Source organism: Rhipicephalus microplus, chromosome 1 (assembly GCF_043290135.1).
Source record: "Rhipicephalus microplus isolate Deutch F79 chromosome 1, USDA_Rmic, whole genome shotgun sequence".
Classification (NCBI taxonomy): Eukaryota; Metazoa; Arthropoda; class Arachnida; order Ixodida; family Ixodidae; genus Rhipicephalus; species Rhipicephalus microplus.
Window position 1 is genome coordinate 222,337,679 of NC_134700.1, and position 19,538 is coordinate 222,357,216.

The 19,538-nt window shown below is 41.3% G+C and overlaps 1 protein-coding gene across 1 annotated transcript in view; it reads left to right on the forward strand.

The window, feature by feature from the left end:
• Positions 1-19,538, forward strand: part of unc80 (unc80, NALCN channel complex subunit) — a 90,620-nt gene that overhangs the window by 28,492 nt on the left and 42,590 nt on the right. Inside the window, exons 19-33 of the mRNA XM_075891430.1 lie at positions 452-721; positions 1,455-1,645; positions 2,998-3,210; positions 4,082-4,217; positions 5,296-5,559; positions 6,841-6,966; positions 7,868-8,032; positions 12,329-12,528; positions 14,314-14,433; positions 14,574-14,663; positions 15,123-15,362; positions 15,945-16,083; positions 16,764-16,872; positions 17,909-17,981; positions 18,579-18,713. Coding sequence (XP_075747545.1) covers positions 452-721; positions 1,455-1,645; positions 2,998-3,210; positions 4,082-4,217; positions 5,296-5,559; positions 6,841-6,966; positions 7,868-8,032; positions 12,329-12,528; positions 14,314-14,433; positions 14,574-14,663; positions 15,123-15,362; positions 15,945-16,083; positions 16,764-16,872; positions 17,909-17,981; positions 18,579-18,713 — 2,471 coding nt within the window. The remainder of the gene's footprint in view (positions 1-451; positions 722-1,454; positions 1,646-2,997; positions 3,211-4,081; positions 4,218-5,295; positions 5,560-6,840; positions 6,967-7,867; positions 8,033-12,328; positions 12,529-14,313; positions 14,434-14,573; positions 14,664-15,122; positions 15,363-15,944; positions 16,084-16,763; positions 16,873-17,908; positions 17,982-18,578; positions 18,714-19,538) is intronic.

Here is a 19,538-nt window from a genome sequence, read left to right on the forward strand (position 1 = left end):
TTGCGAGAATGTTTTGAGCGGAACATGCACAGGTGACCCTCTACCAGTCCTGTACAGGGGGGAGAAGTATTCTGTTATATAATGCTTACAAGATCGCACGTCTGGCTGGAACCATTGTGATGACTTATTTGGAGGTAACAGCATTAATACGGCTTCATCTTAGAATAAAGTGTAATGGCTACATCTTTGGACATTAGAAAGCTTGGCCATTCATAAATATTCCTGACCTGACAAATTAAGCATAGAAAACATGAACACGGTGATATTGTATACTTAATTCCTTTTTTGTTTGTGCTTTGTATACCTAACTTTTCAAACCAGGGACACTTGATCTTGATAGTTATGTTTCAAGTTTATTTCTCCACCCACATTTGAACTGCTTTTGATGATACCATTTCTAGTTTGTGATATCGAGGCAGTGTTTTCAATAACAAACGAGTTTTTCGTGCAGTGGGATGGCTGAAAGGAGACCGAAAAGGCGACCAAGGTGAAGAAGAGTGTGGTAGCTCCCCCGGAGTCGGCCTGGACACATCACCGAACACGACTGAACGCCTTATTCGACGCTCGAGTGGCATGAATCGCACGCCCAAGATGCCGCCCAAGTCTGCGAGCCACATGAGCCTGACATTGTTGCGCGCTCGTCGCCGCATGGAAGACCAGCTGACCAAGCTAGGCTTCGGTCGCAGTAAGAGCAAGCATGGCAGCTTCGAAGAGCCCCCAGGTAGGTGCCGCAAAGTATGCCTCTGCACTAACTTGGATGTTGGTATTCTGGCGAGAGGGCCTGTTTTCTCTGTCTGGACAAGCAGTTAGGTTAGTGGCGAATGAGTTTAGCAGAAGCCTGATAAGTAGAGAAAAGGTTTCGGACAATGAACACAGCTATGCGGCGACGCTAACATACGATTAAAAAAAACAAAAAAAAATTGGTTATATGAAACTGCTCAGCACATGACCTTGAAGTTAGTTTTCATCACAGCTCTAATTGACTCTGATTTAAATCTGACAGTAGATGCAATGTTTTTTTTTAGGCATTGTACAGGAAGTCTCTGTCATTAATATTGCTGGGGTCCGTGGATGTTGTTGGGAAGTGCATGGCAACATTTAGCCATTCCATCGTTATGTTCGTATATTTTAGTGATTGAGCCTTGTCTACCTATGAATAGCTTGATGAGGTTTTGGTACATTTTGAAAACTGGAGTCAGCAGACTTTCTTTTGTGTACTGCAGTGATTTCCAGTTAGAAGTATATTTGGCATGTAAAAATTTGTAAAAAAATGACTGGATGTGTTAGTGTATAGGTGGTTTCGTGGGAACATAACCTTCACTTTCGTGCCTAAAACGTGCTTTGCGCATGCCTTTCTCCTCGTATTTGAGTGCAGAGTAATTCTACTGTGTGTTAACATTCACTACTGTGGTGCCAAGGTCATCAAAATGCTTATCCTTGTTTTTTTGTCACAGATCTCAGCAGACGAAACTCTTTTGACCTGGACCACAATCAGCGGGATGGCGAGATGCTTATCATGAAGGAGAGCAAGCTGGTCAACACCAAGCTTGTCTATGACGGCATGCTTCGATTTGCCTTTCTGCAAGAGGTCTGCCAGCCTGGAACAGTTCCCGATTCTCCTTTGCTGGCTGCAGCCTTAGACCTGGCAAGTTCATGACTGGCTTCTGTCCTTTTGCATTCTTATAAAGAATGTTGACTCATTCGTTGCATAAAACAGTTGTGGTGTCTGTGTCTATCGCAGAATATGGTTCCATTAGCAGAATGGCCAGAAAGTCAAACAGTGGGTTAAGCTTGACCAGTCTTCTACCTAGGCAAGAAGTAGACAACATCTGGAACAGTGGTGGATGTAAAGTGTATATTTTTTTTTAGATAGGTGGTGGCACTGTGTTGTCAGGAGCTTAGCCTTTATTCTCCACAACGGGCATTTTCCCCTCAGCAGAAGGCAGCACCGTTTTTCGCTCTGACAAAGCTACATTTTCTGTGAGACATTACTGTGCGCAGCACGTATACTTAAATATTAATCTGAGCAACATTGACAGGTACTGTGAGTAAACTCCAGTACATTAAAAAAAATGCATTATTTCACGTTTGTGATCCTTAGGGCTGCTTCTCTTGAGTTTCGTCCGAGCACGCTAGTGTCTCGTTGTAATTCCCCTACCCCTTCCCCCTTTAAGCCGGATCATCAATAAAGTTGTTTCACTCTCTTACTTTTCTCAACATATGATATACTGCATGGAACTTTGCTTTCTGTTTCTCTTCAAAAAGAAGAAATGTTATGCATGTGTCATACGGAGCTTAGTTACTTTCTTTATGCCTCTTGTATAGTAGAAAGTACAGCCAATAATTGTGGTAGCATTGTGTTTCAATCAAAACTATAAGGTGTAAGCCCTTTCAAATATCCAGTCCTGCTCAAGTTCTGTAGCTTGAGTAATTGACATAGCAGCCATAGCTTGCGTCTCATTGGAATTGCAGTAACTAGCGTAATGTGCAAATGAGACTGTCAATGAATCTTACTCTGCTGCATGATAAAAACAAGGGTAGTATTAAGGACACTGATTCAATGCCATCTTAATCATTCGATATCTTACTCATCAAATAATTAATTCTGCTTTGTCATAAATACGAGATATAAACCCTGTTATATGGACAGCAGAGTTGGGATAACGTACTCATGTGAGGTGTCAAGTTTCCATGCGGCAAATGTTAACACTTTTATGAAGTGACAGATGCAAGAATGTGAACTTAAAACTTGCAGTTTTATTTGTGGCAACACTCTTTATGTTTACTGTGAACATGAAATAAAACAAGGGAATGTTTTTCTGGGAGGTCTTACTTATTATTTAGTAAAGCATAAAATTAGTAGCACACTTAACTTTGTGTGTCATATTTTCTTGTATATCTGTAGCTCTGTGTTGCCATAACCTATTGGGAATAGTTTTTGGGATAAAAAAACAACTTGCCTTTTCATTTTCTTTTTTTTTATTCTCATGCATGCAGAAAGCACCAATCGTGTCCCGTGCGGCTCTATTTTTGGAGTGTGCTCACTTTGTGCACCGATGCAACAAGGGTCAGTGGCCCACCTGGATGAAGCTAAACCTGCCCGTGTTTCGGCCTTCTGGTCCGTTAGCAAATCGCGGCACACCCTCGGGCCTACATCGCACGCACATCCTGCAACGGGCCGCTGGAAAGCTCTTCTTTCAATGGGCTGAGGTAGGTTGACATAGTTTTGCTTCCAACTTATCGTACTTTCTTGGTACACATCATGAACAAATGTTCGTCAGCACATATTTTCATGTACGGCAGTTTATCAGATGTTGTGGCATAGTGATTGGGATGTTCTTAACATGAGGTTGTAGGTATGATTTCCTGCAGTGCTGTTTGCAAGCCAATAGGGAGTGTGTGTGAAAAATGCCTTTGTATTCGGACGATTTTTGAAACAATGCCAGGTAGCTGAAATTTGAGTCTGCAACCATTCACTATGACATATTCTTTATGTAACTGAAGCAATAGAATTCATAATTATATTTTTGATGTACAGTATTGAAAGAGTTTCTTAGAACATTTATATTAAGAAGGAAGAGTGAATTCCTAGTCTCTCAGCTGACATTTTCATTCTCTCACTCCTTTTCTTTTTTAGTTGAGGCTTCCTATATAAAAGTTTGGTTAAAATTACCTTCCTTATATAGTATTACACAATTGATGGGCATGAATGCCAGCAATACTGATTAGTTAGTTATTACTACTTTTTAAATCAGTTCTTGTGAAGTGCTTATCTTGGCATATGTTGCCATGCCAGTCACGTTAGACTTCAATAATTAACACTACTCTTAGGGAAACAGTTTGGCAAAGTTGGAATTTCTGTCTTTCGTACGGTTGCTGCTGGAACTAAACACCTCTTTTAACCATATAGAAGTTGTCAGTAATGTTTTAAAAGTATCAATGTGATTCTGTACTTTTGTATGAAAAATATTCTTTTGAGTCTTGAGCAACGAAGGAAAATGCAAGAGACACTCTTTAACAAAAATGTGAGCACCATTCTTATTGTTTACCATTATCGCAAGTTGGTTTCTGCATCGTGCAGGCTATTGGGGCCAGGCTTGAAGAGATGCTTCAGGGCGAGACTCATGACTCCCTGGAGATCGCTGCCATCACAGCCGATGAGCAAAAGCGCCGGCAGTGCCGAATGGAAGATGAGGAGGAAGACTTTTTGGACGAAGGTGATGCACAGGCAGGGGCAGATGTAGCCAGCCTGCAGTGATTAAGACTAAGATCACTCAAAAATTTCATTTGTAGGTATGAAAATATCAGTTTGCCTGTCACATTTATACCTGCTGCAGTAGTTTACTGGCTACGGCATTGTTCTGCCAGGCGAAGGGTCAAGATATTAATTTCTAGCCACAGCGACCACATTGCAACAGGGGTGAAATGCAAAACTTTCCGCATACTTTAATTTAGTTGCATATTAAAGAAATCCAAGGTGATAAAATTAACTAGAGTTTCTCCCACTACAGAATGCCTAATAATGATATCACGGTGTCCGTGCATGACACTCCGGTATTTTAACTTTTTGCTACATTTGAGGTTGCTCTTCAAGGTGGATAATTTAGATATGTTGTCTAAATCTAAACATTCGATATTCAAGGCCATATAATTACAGCCATCAATGAGTGTCTGTTCCTTCAAACCAAATTAAAGAAAAAATTTGAATAATAAGGGAAAGTTCTGCTTACAAAGAAGTAATTGTCTGTCGTCCTTTAAGGGCTCGAATAAATGAGACTGTAGTGCTATATTGTAAAAGAGCAGTTTACTAAAGTATGTTTCTAGGCACGAGGTTCTGCTAAGCTGTGTTGTTTAGGTAAAAGAGAGATGCAACAACAATTTAATAACTCTTTTTTGCCATTGGGCACACAAGTGTAAAGAAAGTGTCTTCAAGACGGGCCAATGCTAACAATTACATAGGCTATGTGGGGGAATTTTTACATCTTGTTGATTTACGGACAGCCATATAGTATTTATGCTGCAAGAAGCACCGGAAAAAATTTAACAGTAATATAGTATGTATTTTCAAAACTTACTAAGCGCAAGGAAACATGGGATGCAACTATTATCAGGACGAGCATATTGTCTCATTGTTGCTTGCATTGAATACAAGTTTTTAAGATGGATGCACACTGACTGGCTCGGTAATCACTTCAATTATATTTTCGTTATATAACCAGCCACTTCGTGAAACCTTTTCTTCACTTAAATTCGAAAATGTGAGTGAGATTCACGTGATATTTTCGTTATCCACAGCGAGCATCAACCCTTCGGGAAATGTCTGCCCCTTTGCCCTAAAGATGGCAGCTTGCCAGCTGCTTCTGGAGATCACTGCTTTCCTGCGGGAGACTTACCAGCTGCTGCCGCAGAAGTCGGCCCGTACGTCGGCTCGCGACCGGCCCACGTTTGAGCCTCGTAGTGTCAATGCTAACCGTCGCTGGAGCATGGCCCTGAGCACACTGGGGGTCAGCCAAACTTCGGCCCACAGCCTGGTCTCGCTGGCCGAGCAAACCCACCCAGGTGAGGGGGCTGTTTATTCCAGCCCAGTCTGTAGACGTGCCACTTTTCCTTCTTTACAGAAAATAATGAAGATTTCTTATATATTGCTTTTGGGTCGCCTTTTGTGTGTGTTTGTGCATATTTCTTAATAACAAACCATTCTCATAATTGTGAAGCTAGCTTTCCTGCAATCTAGTTTGCCCGACTAATGGTGGCTAGTCACGTCTGCAAACAGCGTGTTCAAGTGCACTTTGCTTGTGCCATGAAAGGGAAGATGCAGCCGCAGCTCTCTTAATATAAGCTTGCGTGGTAGACAAGCTCCAGTACATGCAACTGCGCCCTCCTCTCCACCTGACCCGTAATGTGTGCCATTATTAGTTGGGCGAATCTGCAGCACAGGGAAACGCACTTGCAAATCATTGAAAGAGTCCACGGTATGATTTTAGGAGTGGTTGGTATGTGTCGGGCTAGCTACACTTATTCTCTTATGTGGCAATTATCTGTGCAGTGCTGTCAACAATGGCAATAATTGAATAAAGAGCACATGAACTAACACTCACTTACCATTAGTCTTAGTAATACAATATAACTGTTCGTTTAACTCAAGAGTTCACACAACAAAAATGTTCCCAAAACAGAAATGTTCATATGGCTGTGGACGCCCGTTCTAAAGAAGGGGCTTTGCCAGAAGCTTCTTTCCAAGTACTCAGGACCATTCGTCATTACTCAGTGCTTGAGTGGCGTCACTTTCGTTGTAGCGAAAGTGACAGCTCAGAACCGGCGTTTGCGTAAGACGCAAATTGTGCACATTGCCTGATTGAAGCCCTACAACAACCGATCACTTCTACTCGCTCGGTGAGCTTCGTCTTGTCCTGAGGAAAATGTAACACGGACTGAAAGAGCGAGAAAGAAGAAGAGGTAGGACGCTCTCGAGCGATGGTGATTCGGCAGTGACGGTTGAGCGCTGGCATTTTCAGTGTAAATAAACCCATCACATCTGTAACAATATATTCAAGGTTGGCATGTACAAGTGAAACCTCTCCTGAGTGCTAAACCCTTAAGAACAGCAAATATTGTGGCAAATGTGAGTTGGACTGAAGAACCCCTTATTTTAAGTCTGTGGAAAAACTTAAGTTTAGATAATTTTATGGGCTGTACATGCGCCATTACACTAATAAACTGCAGGCATCATAAATCAGAGTATGGTTTTGGCAAGCAGAACTCTGAAACCGTTTATAAGCTGACTCTTCTTATACATGATCAATGTGCGAGCTCTGATGCGTGTATTTTTTTTGTTTTCAGTTGTGGTAGGAGAAAGAAGAATTAGTTTTGTGCTGCACGAGGCAGATGCAGAAGGAGAGTCAGAGAACAGCAGCAACAACACGGTGAATGTTCAGGAGGAGCTCGTTCTTCCGGATGAGAAGAGAGGTATGAGCGCTGAAAAAAATGATGGCTCACACATTTTTCTGCGGAGCTTTTTTAATCCACTGTGCTTATTTTACTTGTGATTTTGCTTGCACTCATTGCAGTAATGTGCTCTTGACGGCTCCTCACCAATTGAAGCAGCAAAATTTATTTATTCATTAAAAGTGCCAGGAACCTGTTTTTTGCCATCGAAATTTTAAAAAATTGGTTCAGTCTGAAAGCTGGCAGAAGAAACTAGTGTTATATTACCGTGCTGCGCCAGGAAGTCCACTTCACTTCCAGAGTAGACTCGCAAAGCTGCAGCTGTATTTAATTTACCATTTGTCATATCGTGTTCTTCGATTACATATTATCATCTTCAGAATCTTTGCCTCTTATTAGTGTCATGATATAGATATGTCATCTTTGCCATACTTTTTCTAACGCACCTCAAGTGATTTTTCGCTTTCTTTCCAAGAGGTGCTAAGGGTTAATGGCTAGATTAGGATTAATGTATCTTCTTTCCAAAGCTTTTAATATTGGTGTCTTAATTAAGTCGTGTTTCTTAATGTTGGGGTTCTGTTTGAGTGCATGCTTTGTTCGACTGTTTGAATGATGTAAAGGCCCTTCAGCCTTTTTTGGCAATAGTTAACTGGCCTTCATTTCTTGGGTATAGGGTGGGCCCACACAAAAGAAAAAGAAAGAAAGAGACATATTCAATTTCACAAGATTGAAGTCTCATTACCCTACAGAAAAAGCTGTTTTTCTTGATACAGTAAAAAAAAATGCTGTTATGATGTCCTAGAATGAGAGTGAAACCTTTGAACCTATGCACGATTACGTTGCACCACGTAATAAAAAGAATTTTCTTGATAGCGGAGCTTTTGTCACCTGCGTCTGTGATGTTCACTTCTTTCCTGCGCAGGCCGCCGTATCGCCCAAGGGAGGCCCCACCTGCTGCGCAGGACGGGAGGCTCCACGGCTGGCCACAACTCCAGCTTTAAGCGCTGCAGCCTCAAACTGAAAAAGCCTGGCGACCGCAAGTCCAGGGCACGGTCCTCCACGTTTGCTGAAGATGAAGAGGAAGGAGGTGGGTACCTTACAGTATTGAGGAACAATGGCTTGAAGAAATAAGAAGTTGTTGAACTAGGAAGGAATAAGGGGTGTTGCTGGAGGCAATGTTTTGACAAGGGTACTTGTCTTTATCAGCTCTAGCAACTTCTCATTTGTTACCAGTGCATCCTATATATGTGCCCAACGTATCAGATGAGCCATGTTTCTTACGAAAGTGACCTCTGTTGACCTGGCTATTGTTTTTCTGATATTCCATGAAAAGAGCTAACACAACATCAATCTGATGCTGGGAGAACTGGCCATTCGCGTAACCTACGTTCTTGTGCATGCTTCGTTCACTCAAAACATGGTTCAGAGTATTGCATTGCAAGAACATATGAGTGCTGTCATGGGCCTCTTTCTCCATGTCTTGCAAATTTTCTTCACATAAGGAGAAAACAAAATCACCGTGATGGAGCTACGCTGCTACAACAACCAAATTTGTTTAGCCATTTCTGAACCCGTTTTAGAAAGTAATGGAATGCACTTGGCCTTAGAGGGAAGCTGACTAAATATTTGTCTCATTATTCATTCTAGTGCATCGTGTGAAATAATATATAAGATACTCTGAAAAATTCCATATAATTGCAAATAATATTGGTTTCATCAAGCTATATTTTACTGTTTTCCCTGGTCTTTAGCTAATGTGACACAACACACTTGGTACATATAAATCAGATTCTGTCTCAAGAAATTATGCTGGGAATCAGTGGTCATTTCATGCCTTTCTATATACATTTTTTCGAATTATGGTACTGGTTTCCTAAATTGTACTTTCTCGCTCAGCTCTTGGTCCTTTAAGGAGTGATATGGGGCTGAAACATGGATTTTTGAAACAAAAAAATGTGTGTTTTCAGATTTGAGTTGTTCTGGATTGCTGGTTCATCAAAGAACATGCTCAATGTCATGTGGATGGCCAGTCATGGTGTAGCGAGCATGCTACACCACTGCCGGCTCTATGCCAATAACAGCCTTGTTTCGGCGAACATCCGCTTATATACAGAGCACTGTGGTGCCATCTGTCACACGGGGCCTACTTATCATTGGCAGTGGCATCTGTTGCAAAAGTTTGACACTACACTCACCAAGTTTGGTTGTTATCTAAGCGGCAGAAAAGAAGGAAACAAATTCTTTTCACAAAATGATGGTGTGCATTTCCTGCCGAGAAATCTTTTTTGAAGTGCTCTTTTGAAGAGCAATTTGAAGAGCACTGCAGAGCAGGCAAGAAGCTGAACACTAAATAAATGCCCATTGTGATGTACCTGAACGGCCACCAGGCCGTTGTGCAGGAAAAGAGACGGCACGTGCGAAACAGACACCTTTAATGGAAAAAGTGAGAGAAAAAGAACAGATGGCTTCATGCCCTCGAGCAAGTGGTAGCTCGGGAAGAGCACTGGCTATGATAATGAACAGCGCCTGCCTAGGTCAGTGAAGACGAAATTCCAACATTCATTATAGAACATTTCTCATTTGTGCCTGCTAGTCATGGAAGACCTTCTGGCAAGGATACTCCAGAGGACAAACAAAATAAATGAAAGAGTAACGCATATTGTTAGCCACAGTGACAGTAGAGTTGTTGGCAAACTGAAACTGAAGCTCCCATTTGCAGAAACTTATCGCACGACCATTTACTGCTGGTTTTTCACAATTTCTGACTTGCGCTCCTGCTTTGTTTGTGCGCTGCTTGGCTTATCTGTTTATCTTTTGTTTCTCCTGTGAGTTCATTGTGAGTAGAGCACAGTGTGTGCTGTGACCAATATGGACAGCACTAAAGCTGTGAAAAAGATAAAATGATTAGATGCAATAAATAAAGTTTTTTCATTCCATTCCATTCCATTAGATGCAATCTTTACAGAACAGTGATGTGTTGAAGATAAACATCTTCGATAAACATTTTCGACAAACTTTTTTTTCACCGTCTAAATAGGAATAGCGGGTTGGGTTGTGAAACCTTCATTTTTCTCAGTTTGCACTTTTCGAGATAACAAACCTGCTACAAAAACTATCATTCCCTAGCTGCTTTTTCAACAGCTGCTTACAAGGTGGTTTCTAGACTGAAATTTTGCCAGGAACAAGATAAGGTACTTTTCTGATCGCTTATTATTTTCTAGCACAAAGAAAATATCATATGTAGGACATGCGGTGACATGCAAAAACATGAGCTATAATTTTATAATGCTGACGTTTTTACAGAAACTACAAAAATTCATGATAGGCCTTATCATGCACTACAAGCAGCATTGTAAGGAACGGTGTTCCAAGGAAGGAGCATACCAAGAGCTTGTTTCTTTTGGGAGGAATGCCGGCGTTTAATTCACGATAGGTGGAACATTAATGGTAACTTATTAGGTTTTCGAAAGAGGGGCAGGGGGAACAGCGTTTCTTTTGTAAACGATCCACGGCATTGAAGAGGCACTCGCATGCAGCACATCATGCCGAACAGGGCGAATGGCCTACCGCATCAGGCACGTACGACTCGTTTGCACCTTAGTTCTCACTTTAAGGCATCCACCAGAATTGCAGGCAAGCGTGCGACACCAAGACTGACAGCGTGTGGAAGGCACACTTCATTTTCTACTGCGCCACTGCTATGATCAAAGTCTGCAGTCTGTCGAAGCAAGAAAATTATCATCATCATGAACCAGCAGAAGCTCACTTCATCCTCTTCCTCTTCTGCTTAGCTTCAAGAGCACGTGCGCTGATTTGTCCAGTGTGGGATGTAATAACTGATGGGCAAGACAACTAGTACAGGGAGAGAGATAAAGAAAGTAGAAATCGAGAAATTCCTGGCACGAAAAATGTTCTCGGTGTCGTAAGATTTCAACCCGCGTATTCAGGACCTGAAGGTGAGCTTCCTGACAACTAGGCTATCTGTTCCTTTTTTTCATGGTATTCAAGATCATAGGTATGGCACTTGGAAGCAACTCAATACAGACAGAGAACCAACATGTTCATTCTGCTTGTATTGCGGCACAATGATCAACATATAGCAGCACTGTAAAATTCGCATTTAATTCCAGAGTAACCAAATGACAGCCTTCTTCTATTATACACTACAACAGTGGTAAAGGTAAGCATATCGCTGGTGGAATATACCGTTTTAGCTGACTTTCCATTTGCTCATATACATCTGTTTACTGAGTGACGATGCTAATGAAGTGAGCGTCAAGGAAACAAGTTATTTGCATTTCTCTCCAACATGCGTGCGTGCCAGCAGTGCGTAGCATAGCGCAGTATCGTGCTGTACATTATATACCAAGGAGGTGGGAAAGGGAAGTTATTGTGATGAGAAAGAAAAAAGGGGAGAACTAGTACAGCGAGAGAGAGAGAAGGAAAGATTTATGAAATAAAGAAAAATGCAGAGAAAGAAACAGAAGAAAAAGATGAGACAGAAAAAGAAATATATATGAAAATGTGTACGCTGACAGCAAACAAGAGATTTTGCTAAGTTGCAAGTGCACCTACTGGACATTATTTCCTACTCATACTAAAATATTGAATGAGCACTCATTAAACGTCTAGGTATTGTTCCTACCGACATAGTTTCAGGCATGAGAAATTTAATTATATTAGTGAATGTGTGGAAATGTCTATTTAGATATATGCAGAACAGTATCCTGATGGCTCATTTGAAGACCCACGTGGAAAATGCCTGATGAGCAAGACTTGTGATAGACGAGTACGAAATTCTTTTATCTACATACGTATAACCTGCTCTTAGCAATGTCAAATTCATTAAATATATGTTGTCAGCTTTAAATTGCTTTGTTTCACCTAGGAATTATCTAATAGTATATTTTGATTGACAAGTCTTATGTAACGGTATTGTAATGAAACATTTCAATTTTCGAAATGCAACTAACAAGTTCCTTTTGCATTAAAGGAACTTGTAACGGGAACTCATTCCGAAATTGGGAGGAAATTAGGAACCGGGTTTTGCTACTGTTTTAGGGGAGCGTATACGATACTGACTACAAGCTGTGTAGAGTGCATGTGTTTATAAAAAAAAATTGTATATTTTTATTATTTTTGAAATGATATTTTTCCTAAGTTGGCATATATGATTGGTCATTATAATAGCTATCTGTGTTATTGTATTCATGCTTGAGTGCTGAAATTTATAATAGTATGTTCTAATAGCAAGAAAATAAGGAATCTCTGAAAGTTTCATCAAAACCAGTGCAGCAGTTCAAAAGTTGGCAATTCAGCCGTGCATCCATCCTTAACTGACTGATTTTCTGTTGATTGGAGATGATGACTGTGTTGAATGCAGGTCTACGCAGAACGGAGAGCATAAAGTCCCGGCGCAAGGTGAGCGCGGTCTCGGACCGCAGTGACACGAGCGAGCGGGCAGACGTGAGTGGGGAGGAGTCGCCTGGCGTGCTCAGCGACGAGCCGGCACCAGAGAGCCCCGTGGACCTGCTGGATGCAGACGACGCCACGGTCATCGCCACCCGCATGCCCTGGCTCAAGGTTTGTCTCTGCCTGAGGGCGAGTTCCGAGGCAGCACTTGTCTCACCATCAGCTTCTGCTTCAGCTTCTTCTGCTCACCTTCACAACACAAAGCTGAAGATGTTAAACACTTGAACGCACTCGCCGCTCAGCGCGTTTAAATTCATTATCGCTTGTGGTGAACTGTCCCGAAAGCTGCAGCATTATTCTATACGATCAATCAGTCTCACAAATCTAAGTGTGCTTCTCTGCATGTTAAATTATTCACCCATAAACCAAGTATGGGCTTCAACTCTTCCTCAGTCGTTCCGAAAGTGAGCTCATTTATTTTTTTGGTTTCAAGTCCACGGAAACTTGTTATTTTTTTCATAGGTTTTTGAAGAGTATATAACTGTTTTAAAATTAATTAGGCTACTCAGAAAGCCGTAACTTCATGCATTATTTTACTTTCTTTGGCCTTCTCTTCCTTTTCAAATTAGGCTCTAGAAGATGCAAGCTTTAGATCATGTCCTCTAAAATAGAACAACCACTTTTAGGACTTGTGGAGCTGTTAGAGTTTGATGTTAGTCATGCAGCATGAACTAAAATATCATTCTCACCATCGGCCTCTATCTTCTACACTGTTGCTCGGTTGGCGCTTGTCCTCTTCATCTTTTTCTTCCTTCCCAGAAGATGTGAACCGATTTGTCCAGCGTGGGATGCAGTAACCTCAGATGGGTGAGAGAATGGGTGCAGACAGAGAAAAAAGGAATAGTATAGAAAAAAAAAGAGCAGGAATAATAGAAAGAGAAAAAGACAAAGATAGACTGATAAAATAGAAAGAAAGGAAGAAAAAAAAAGAGGAAAAGAAATTGAGGAAGAGAAACAGAGAGAAAGAGAGCATATTGCAGCCACTGTGGGGGTCTCGATGTGGGGAGCGCGTCATGCTTTTGGAGTGAACGGAGACAGTAAGCACGTTCGGACCAAACCAAAACAACACACATTTATTTAATTACATTTAGAACGATGATATCTTCAGCCAAATATTTATACATCAATTGTGCTCAAACACGCTAAAATAACCTTATACATAATTACTCAACACTCAACAGCATAACAAGCACAAGGCGGCAGCGCCACGCTTGACTCACCACAAGGGCCCTCGGCAGATGGCCCGTGGTGTCGTGCACCGGGGACCCATGCGAAAGACAACTATTCGAGCCAGCTGCCATGCGCCAAAGAACCTCGCTCAATTCTCTTTTGCCACCACCAAGGCTTGCTACCAGGGGTCATGGCTGGTGCTACTGATCTAACCATGATGATGACAGTGGTGATCAACGCTCGTGTACACAACGCCACCTACCACTCAATAGTTGTGACCCCGAAATATGGCTTCTGCGCGAGACACCTGCTTGACGCGGCGCAAACAACTTTATAAGGGTTATCAGCACCCCCACACCACATATAGTATAGTATATATAACAAGGAAGTGCGAAGAGAAAGTGAGGATGAGGAGTAGGGGGAGAAGGAAAAGAGAGGGTGAAGCGTAGTACATTCCTGTACGGTATATGAATGGATCATAAAGGGAAAGGATGGTAAGAGAAAGGGAAAGGTTGATACAGCAGAGCCATACATGGTAAGGATAGCCAGAGGTGGGAAAGAAATGTGAAGGTGAGGAGGTGAAGGCCACCAGCTCTGCCCTCAGCATCACTAGTAGTTTCCTCAGTCGTAGCTGCCTCAATCTTTTCATTTTATTGCTGTTTTGGTGTTTTTCTTTCTTTCTTTTCTTTCACTTAGTTTTTTTGTAAGTGAAATTACTGTTTTCAGGTCATCGTCCAACTCTGCGGCACCTTGCACTTTACCTGCACACACCAGCAGTTTTGCCACCACACCTGCTACAGAAGGCAGATGAGGGCCTGCAATCGGCTTGCAAAGAGTGTCCGAAAGGTAGCTTGCATGAGAATTGTGGCGGCAGTTAACAGCATTCACATCACTGCTTTTTGTAAAAATGTTCGATGATAATTTTCACTCCTTACGACAGACTTGCGCGCCGCCTGTGTTTTTTTTCAATGGTGCATCCCTTGCAGGTTTACGGAGATGACTTTGGACTTATTCAAGATATGGGCAAGCAACAGGAAGATAAAGAAGGTGGAAAAAAGGACAAAAAGTTTAAAAAGGTGAAAGTCGCATTTGTATGCATTCGTATGTAATGTACAATTGTGCACTATCTGTTATTTATACGTTTTTGCATAATGCTCATTCTACCACTCTATAATCTGCACGATTCTTTACCAGACACGACTCAGGTAAGAGCTTTTTTTTTGCAAAAGGGTTTCAGCACTTGCATGGTTCTGTGGTAGCTAGACTACTCGACTGACATGCGGAAAACCTGGGTTCAAATCCCGCTTGATCCTGGATATTTTTTTCCTTGCATGCTAGGCAGACAACCACACCACCAACATTGTGATCATATAACAGCTTTCGCTGTGAAAAGGACTACAGAATTGGTTTGTGTTCTATGATGCGCAATTTTCTGGTGTCATGCATTCAGACAAATATCTACACCCTGTTTATTGGTTCCACTTTTGCAGAAGATCCTGTGGAGCAAGCTTTAATCCACGGGATTACATGTGTAGATTATCACAGGGCCGAGCTCTCCGTTGAAACGCAAGGCGAGCCTGGCGCACAATCTAGAGAAACTGGAAAAGGCACTGGACGGGGCGCGCTCGCTGCACAGCAGCGCCACCTGCCTAGTGCACGATGTCGAAGGGGGCCTGCCGCCCGAGTCAAAGCCATCTCTACCCCAATCTAGCAAAGGCAAGGGCACCGCTTCGTCCAAGGAGGAGCATCCCATGCTCAAGTACCTCAAGACGCAGGTGCTGATCATGTGGCTGCAGTAGCAGCCTTCCTCTGCAATGCTTTCTAATCCCTTTAGATGCCAAATTTACCCATTATTTCAAGGCGCTCGACTTTTTCTTGCAAGAAGAGTACTATCGTATTATGTTCGTTAATGCCTTTATTATATTTATTAAATTTAATGAAATGGTAAATAAATATCTATCAATCCTGAAGTCATACACATTTTCTTTTTGCATAAATAGAATGAAATACCAGGCTAGAAATATACTGAAACTTTGTTTTTATTATTGTTCATTAAAGCAAAAAAGATTGTGCTTTTGACATGACTCGTAGAAAGCAGTACTTTGAACGACTCATCAAACATCAAAGTGCCATCAGAAAAGTGACTTTATGCAACAGTACACTGCAAAATAAGGTTAAACTTAGTCAAACTTATTACGCAGGAGATTCATTTCATCCGAATATTAGCATATCTCGCCCTCTCTTAGCTGTTAGCCTGCACAACTAGTAAAAAATAAGTGGTGTGCAAAATTGGGTTCAAAATGTCTCAAAGTGTTGAGAGGCATTTAGCACATTATAATTGTATGTTTGTATTTCAGGTGATGAGCCTGTTTCACAGTCCTTTGTCAATGCTTATAAAGGGCACCGTTGTAGCGTCCGAAGAGACTTTCATTGAAGCACTGCCCCTAGCTTGGGAGCTGCTGCTAGAGAATGACCAGCAAATGAGTGCTGTCGCAGGTACATCTTTTTCTCTCTCCCATTATCTCTGTTGCTTTTATCACAGTACTTTTCGTATCTCGATATTGCCGCTAGGATTGCATAAAATCATACTATAGTGGTCTGTTTATTTAAACGTACACGCTGTTCTTTTTGGCAGTCAACTTTGCAAAAAGATATGTGCAGCACACAGATTTTGTGAGAATGCCCTATCTTTATGGAATGTTCCCCCATATGATGTTTGATGGCTATCTTTGTTTCATAACATTTTGGCATCGCATGTATTGTGCCTACTATTTTCACTGATGTAATAGGATATTCTGGAGGGAAACATTATTGCGGCCAGCACCAAAAATTCAGCCTTTAATAATGAAAATAAACTTTCTTTTCTTCTTCTTATCAGTTATTAATGTAAATTATTATGATTCAATTACTTCAATAGCTATATGGCTCATTGCTTTTACTAAAATGACTTGATACTATATAAAATACATTGCTACGTCCCAATGCAAAAGCGTGTACTTACTGATGCGCTGTTCGTGCTTGAATGGTCGATCCAATAAGTGTCACATCAAAAGTGATGACCCTAATGGCCGCAGCTAATCACAGATTATGAGACCATTTGTTGCTTTTTGTGATTATAGTGGTTAGTGTTATTAAAATGGCTAAGTCTCATTTTACTGTTTTTCTTTTCTTCGTAGCCGTTGTATTTATCCTTGCTGCTGTGAAGGCTCCTGAACATGCATCAGAGCTCCTAGGTCGAGAACTTAAAAGTGAGGACACGACCCAGAAGATCAATGCCCTCCTGAGGTAAAAATATTTCCCACAAGAATCGCTGCTGCTGCAGTACCTCTGGTATAACAGATTAGCAAGTGATATAAGTGCACATATAGTGCACTGATTGTGAGGAAGTATTTATTACTGCAGAAATATTGGAAAGCTTTGTCTTGTTCGGCTGCGAAAGTCATTTAAGGCTGTGCACTCATTTATCAGCATTATTGAATGTAAATTTTCGTTAACGAAAATGTACCTGAAGCATTTACTAGTGGATGTATGATTATAAAAAGTAAAAAAGAAAATTACTTTGGTTCTACGTATAAGCATAGGCAGGAGACATATGAAAATGTTCACCTGCAAGGAAGGCATTTCTGTGAACATTCAGTTGAGCAGTGTTGTAAATGGCTTATTCATGAATATTGTGACTCGGGTTAATGTAATGCTAAAAGCAGCATGTGATATGGAACACATTGCATGTTTAAAATGAAGTTGGTGTTTTGCATGAGAATGCTTAATGAGCAATGAAGCTTATATGCTAATTATTTTCTTTTTTAATACGTCAGCCACCCACAGTATTCTTATTTGGTAGATGAAAAGGTAGCATTGTACAAAGCATGAAAATTGTGCACAAATACTATGCATGAAAGCATTTACTAGATCTTGTTGGAAATGGCCTTAAGCTGTGGTGCATGCATTCTTGCACATAGTACCATGTGATAAAGACTTACTATTTGTATCCATTGAAAACATCACTGATAGTATAATGTTAGGTATTCGTGAATATCACAAGGCATTTTTTTTTGTGACTGAGTAGCGTGTGGGTGTTTAATGCTTTTGTTGACGTAGATGAATGGTTCACATGATCCACAAGAACAACGGAAGTGTTAACAGAAATAAACATATTCATAAACTCCTAGAGCCAAGGCCTCATTGTTCCTTATTATATTTGCTCACAGGCAGTATTTGTAAAAAATTTGTTTAACAGAGCTTTGGGCCAAGCTGCTATACATTTCTCGATATAACAGCCCTGCAAGTGCACTTTTTGAGAGCCGCTCCCCTGTGCTTTCAGGTTCCAGGCACTTTGGAAATTTCGCTACCAGTGTTGGCTGAGGATGGAAGAGGCTGCACATTTAGTTTTCAAGGTAATCGATGAATGTTTGTCAATCAGCCCGACACTCATGCATGGTGTGGATAGGCTTTGAATACATGCTATCATTATGCTGTGTGGTGGTGCAAATTATGCACAGCTCTACACTCATTCCGAAATGTATTCCAAAAGTATTGACCTATATTGCAATGGCAGTTGGTGTCATGATTTATGTGTGGCATTATAAATCTATCTGGCATATTTATGAACAATATTATTAATACTCAGAAATTAACATTATTTTATACAGGTATGACCCATTGTCATTGTTGCCTGTATTTTAGCCACTAAACTTTGTTACAAGGTATGTCAGTGGTTGTGTGATAGGAAGTACTTGTTTGTTGCCTAAGGACAGGCAAATAAATGTGATATAGTTATTATTGATTTATTTGGAACACTAGCGAACCCATCTTTACACCAGGTTTGCCTTGATTGGTATTGGCAGGCCTCCATTTTCAAACATCTTCTAATAATCTTGCCTAAGCTTTAACTCAACAAGAGGTGCGTTGTCGTTTCCTTACAGTCTCTTTGCAGGCCTGTAAGAGTTTTGTGTTTGTGTAGTATAAACTATACCTTTTTGGGTTAAATGCAGGTGCCACCTCCGACCATCGAGTTCACCCTTCCCAGCCCACGCATTGCCCTTGACTGTGCCCCAGTGGCTGATCCTCCGTGGATGCCCCAAGTGAAGACAAAAGTGGAAGAAGTTACCATCAATCAGGACCAATCCGTAAGGAGATGAGAATGATTTTAGTATGGGGTCCCGAATTGACAGTGCACATTTCTTTAGTGGCATAGTTTAGTATCTTAAAGGGTTTATTTTAAAGGTTAACAGAGTTTTTCTTTAGAAAGAAGCACCAAGAAGGTAGAAATATTTTCTTAAAACGTCCTCAGGGCAAGCATTAAGTTGTGTCGTGGTGTATCATACACAACAGCACAAGGCTAAAGTCACTAAATTTTATGGTGTAAAGAGATGCCAGTGAATATTTTGGTCTTATTGACATACTGTGCGGCCACCTATGCTGAAACATCCTTTACAGTGCTTTACCTCGCCAATGTTGGTTGCGATGACCTTACCAAGAACTGTAAGAAGCACTTTCTATAATGCAAGCTATATTGATTGATATGTGGGGTTTAACGTCCCAAAAGCACCATATGATTATGAGAGACGCCGTAGTGTAGGGCTCCGGATATTTCGACCACCTGGGGTTCTTTAACGTGCACCCAAATCTGAGCACACGGGCCTACAACATTTCCGCCTCCATCGGAAATGCAGCCGCCGCAGCCGGGATTCGAACCCGCGACCTGCGGGTCAGCAGCCGAGTGCCTTAGCCACTAGACCACCGCGGCGGGGCAATGCAAGCTATATTGAAAAGGATTTACGCGGCTGATGTAACAATAACTACCCGTGATGAAGAAATTGCAGCCACTGAATTAATCTAGGTGGAGAAACACCAGCTGTGTGTTTCGTGTGTTTTCCACCCTCATTGGTCAATGGCTGCAGCTTCAGCCACTTGTTATCTGACCAAATCTGCTTCTGTCAAACTCTTTACTA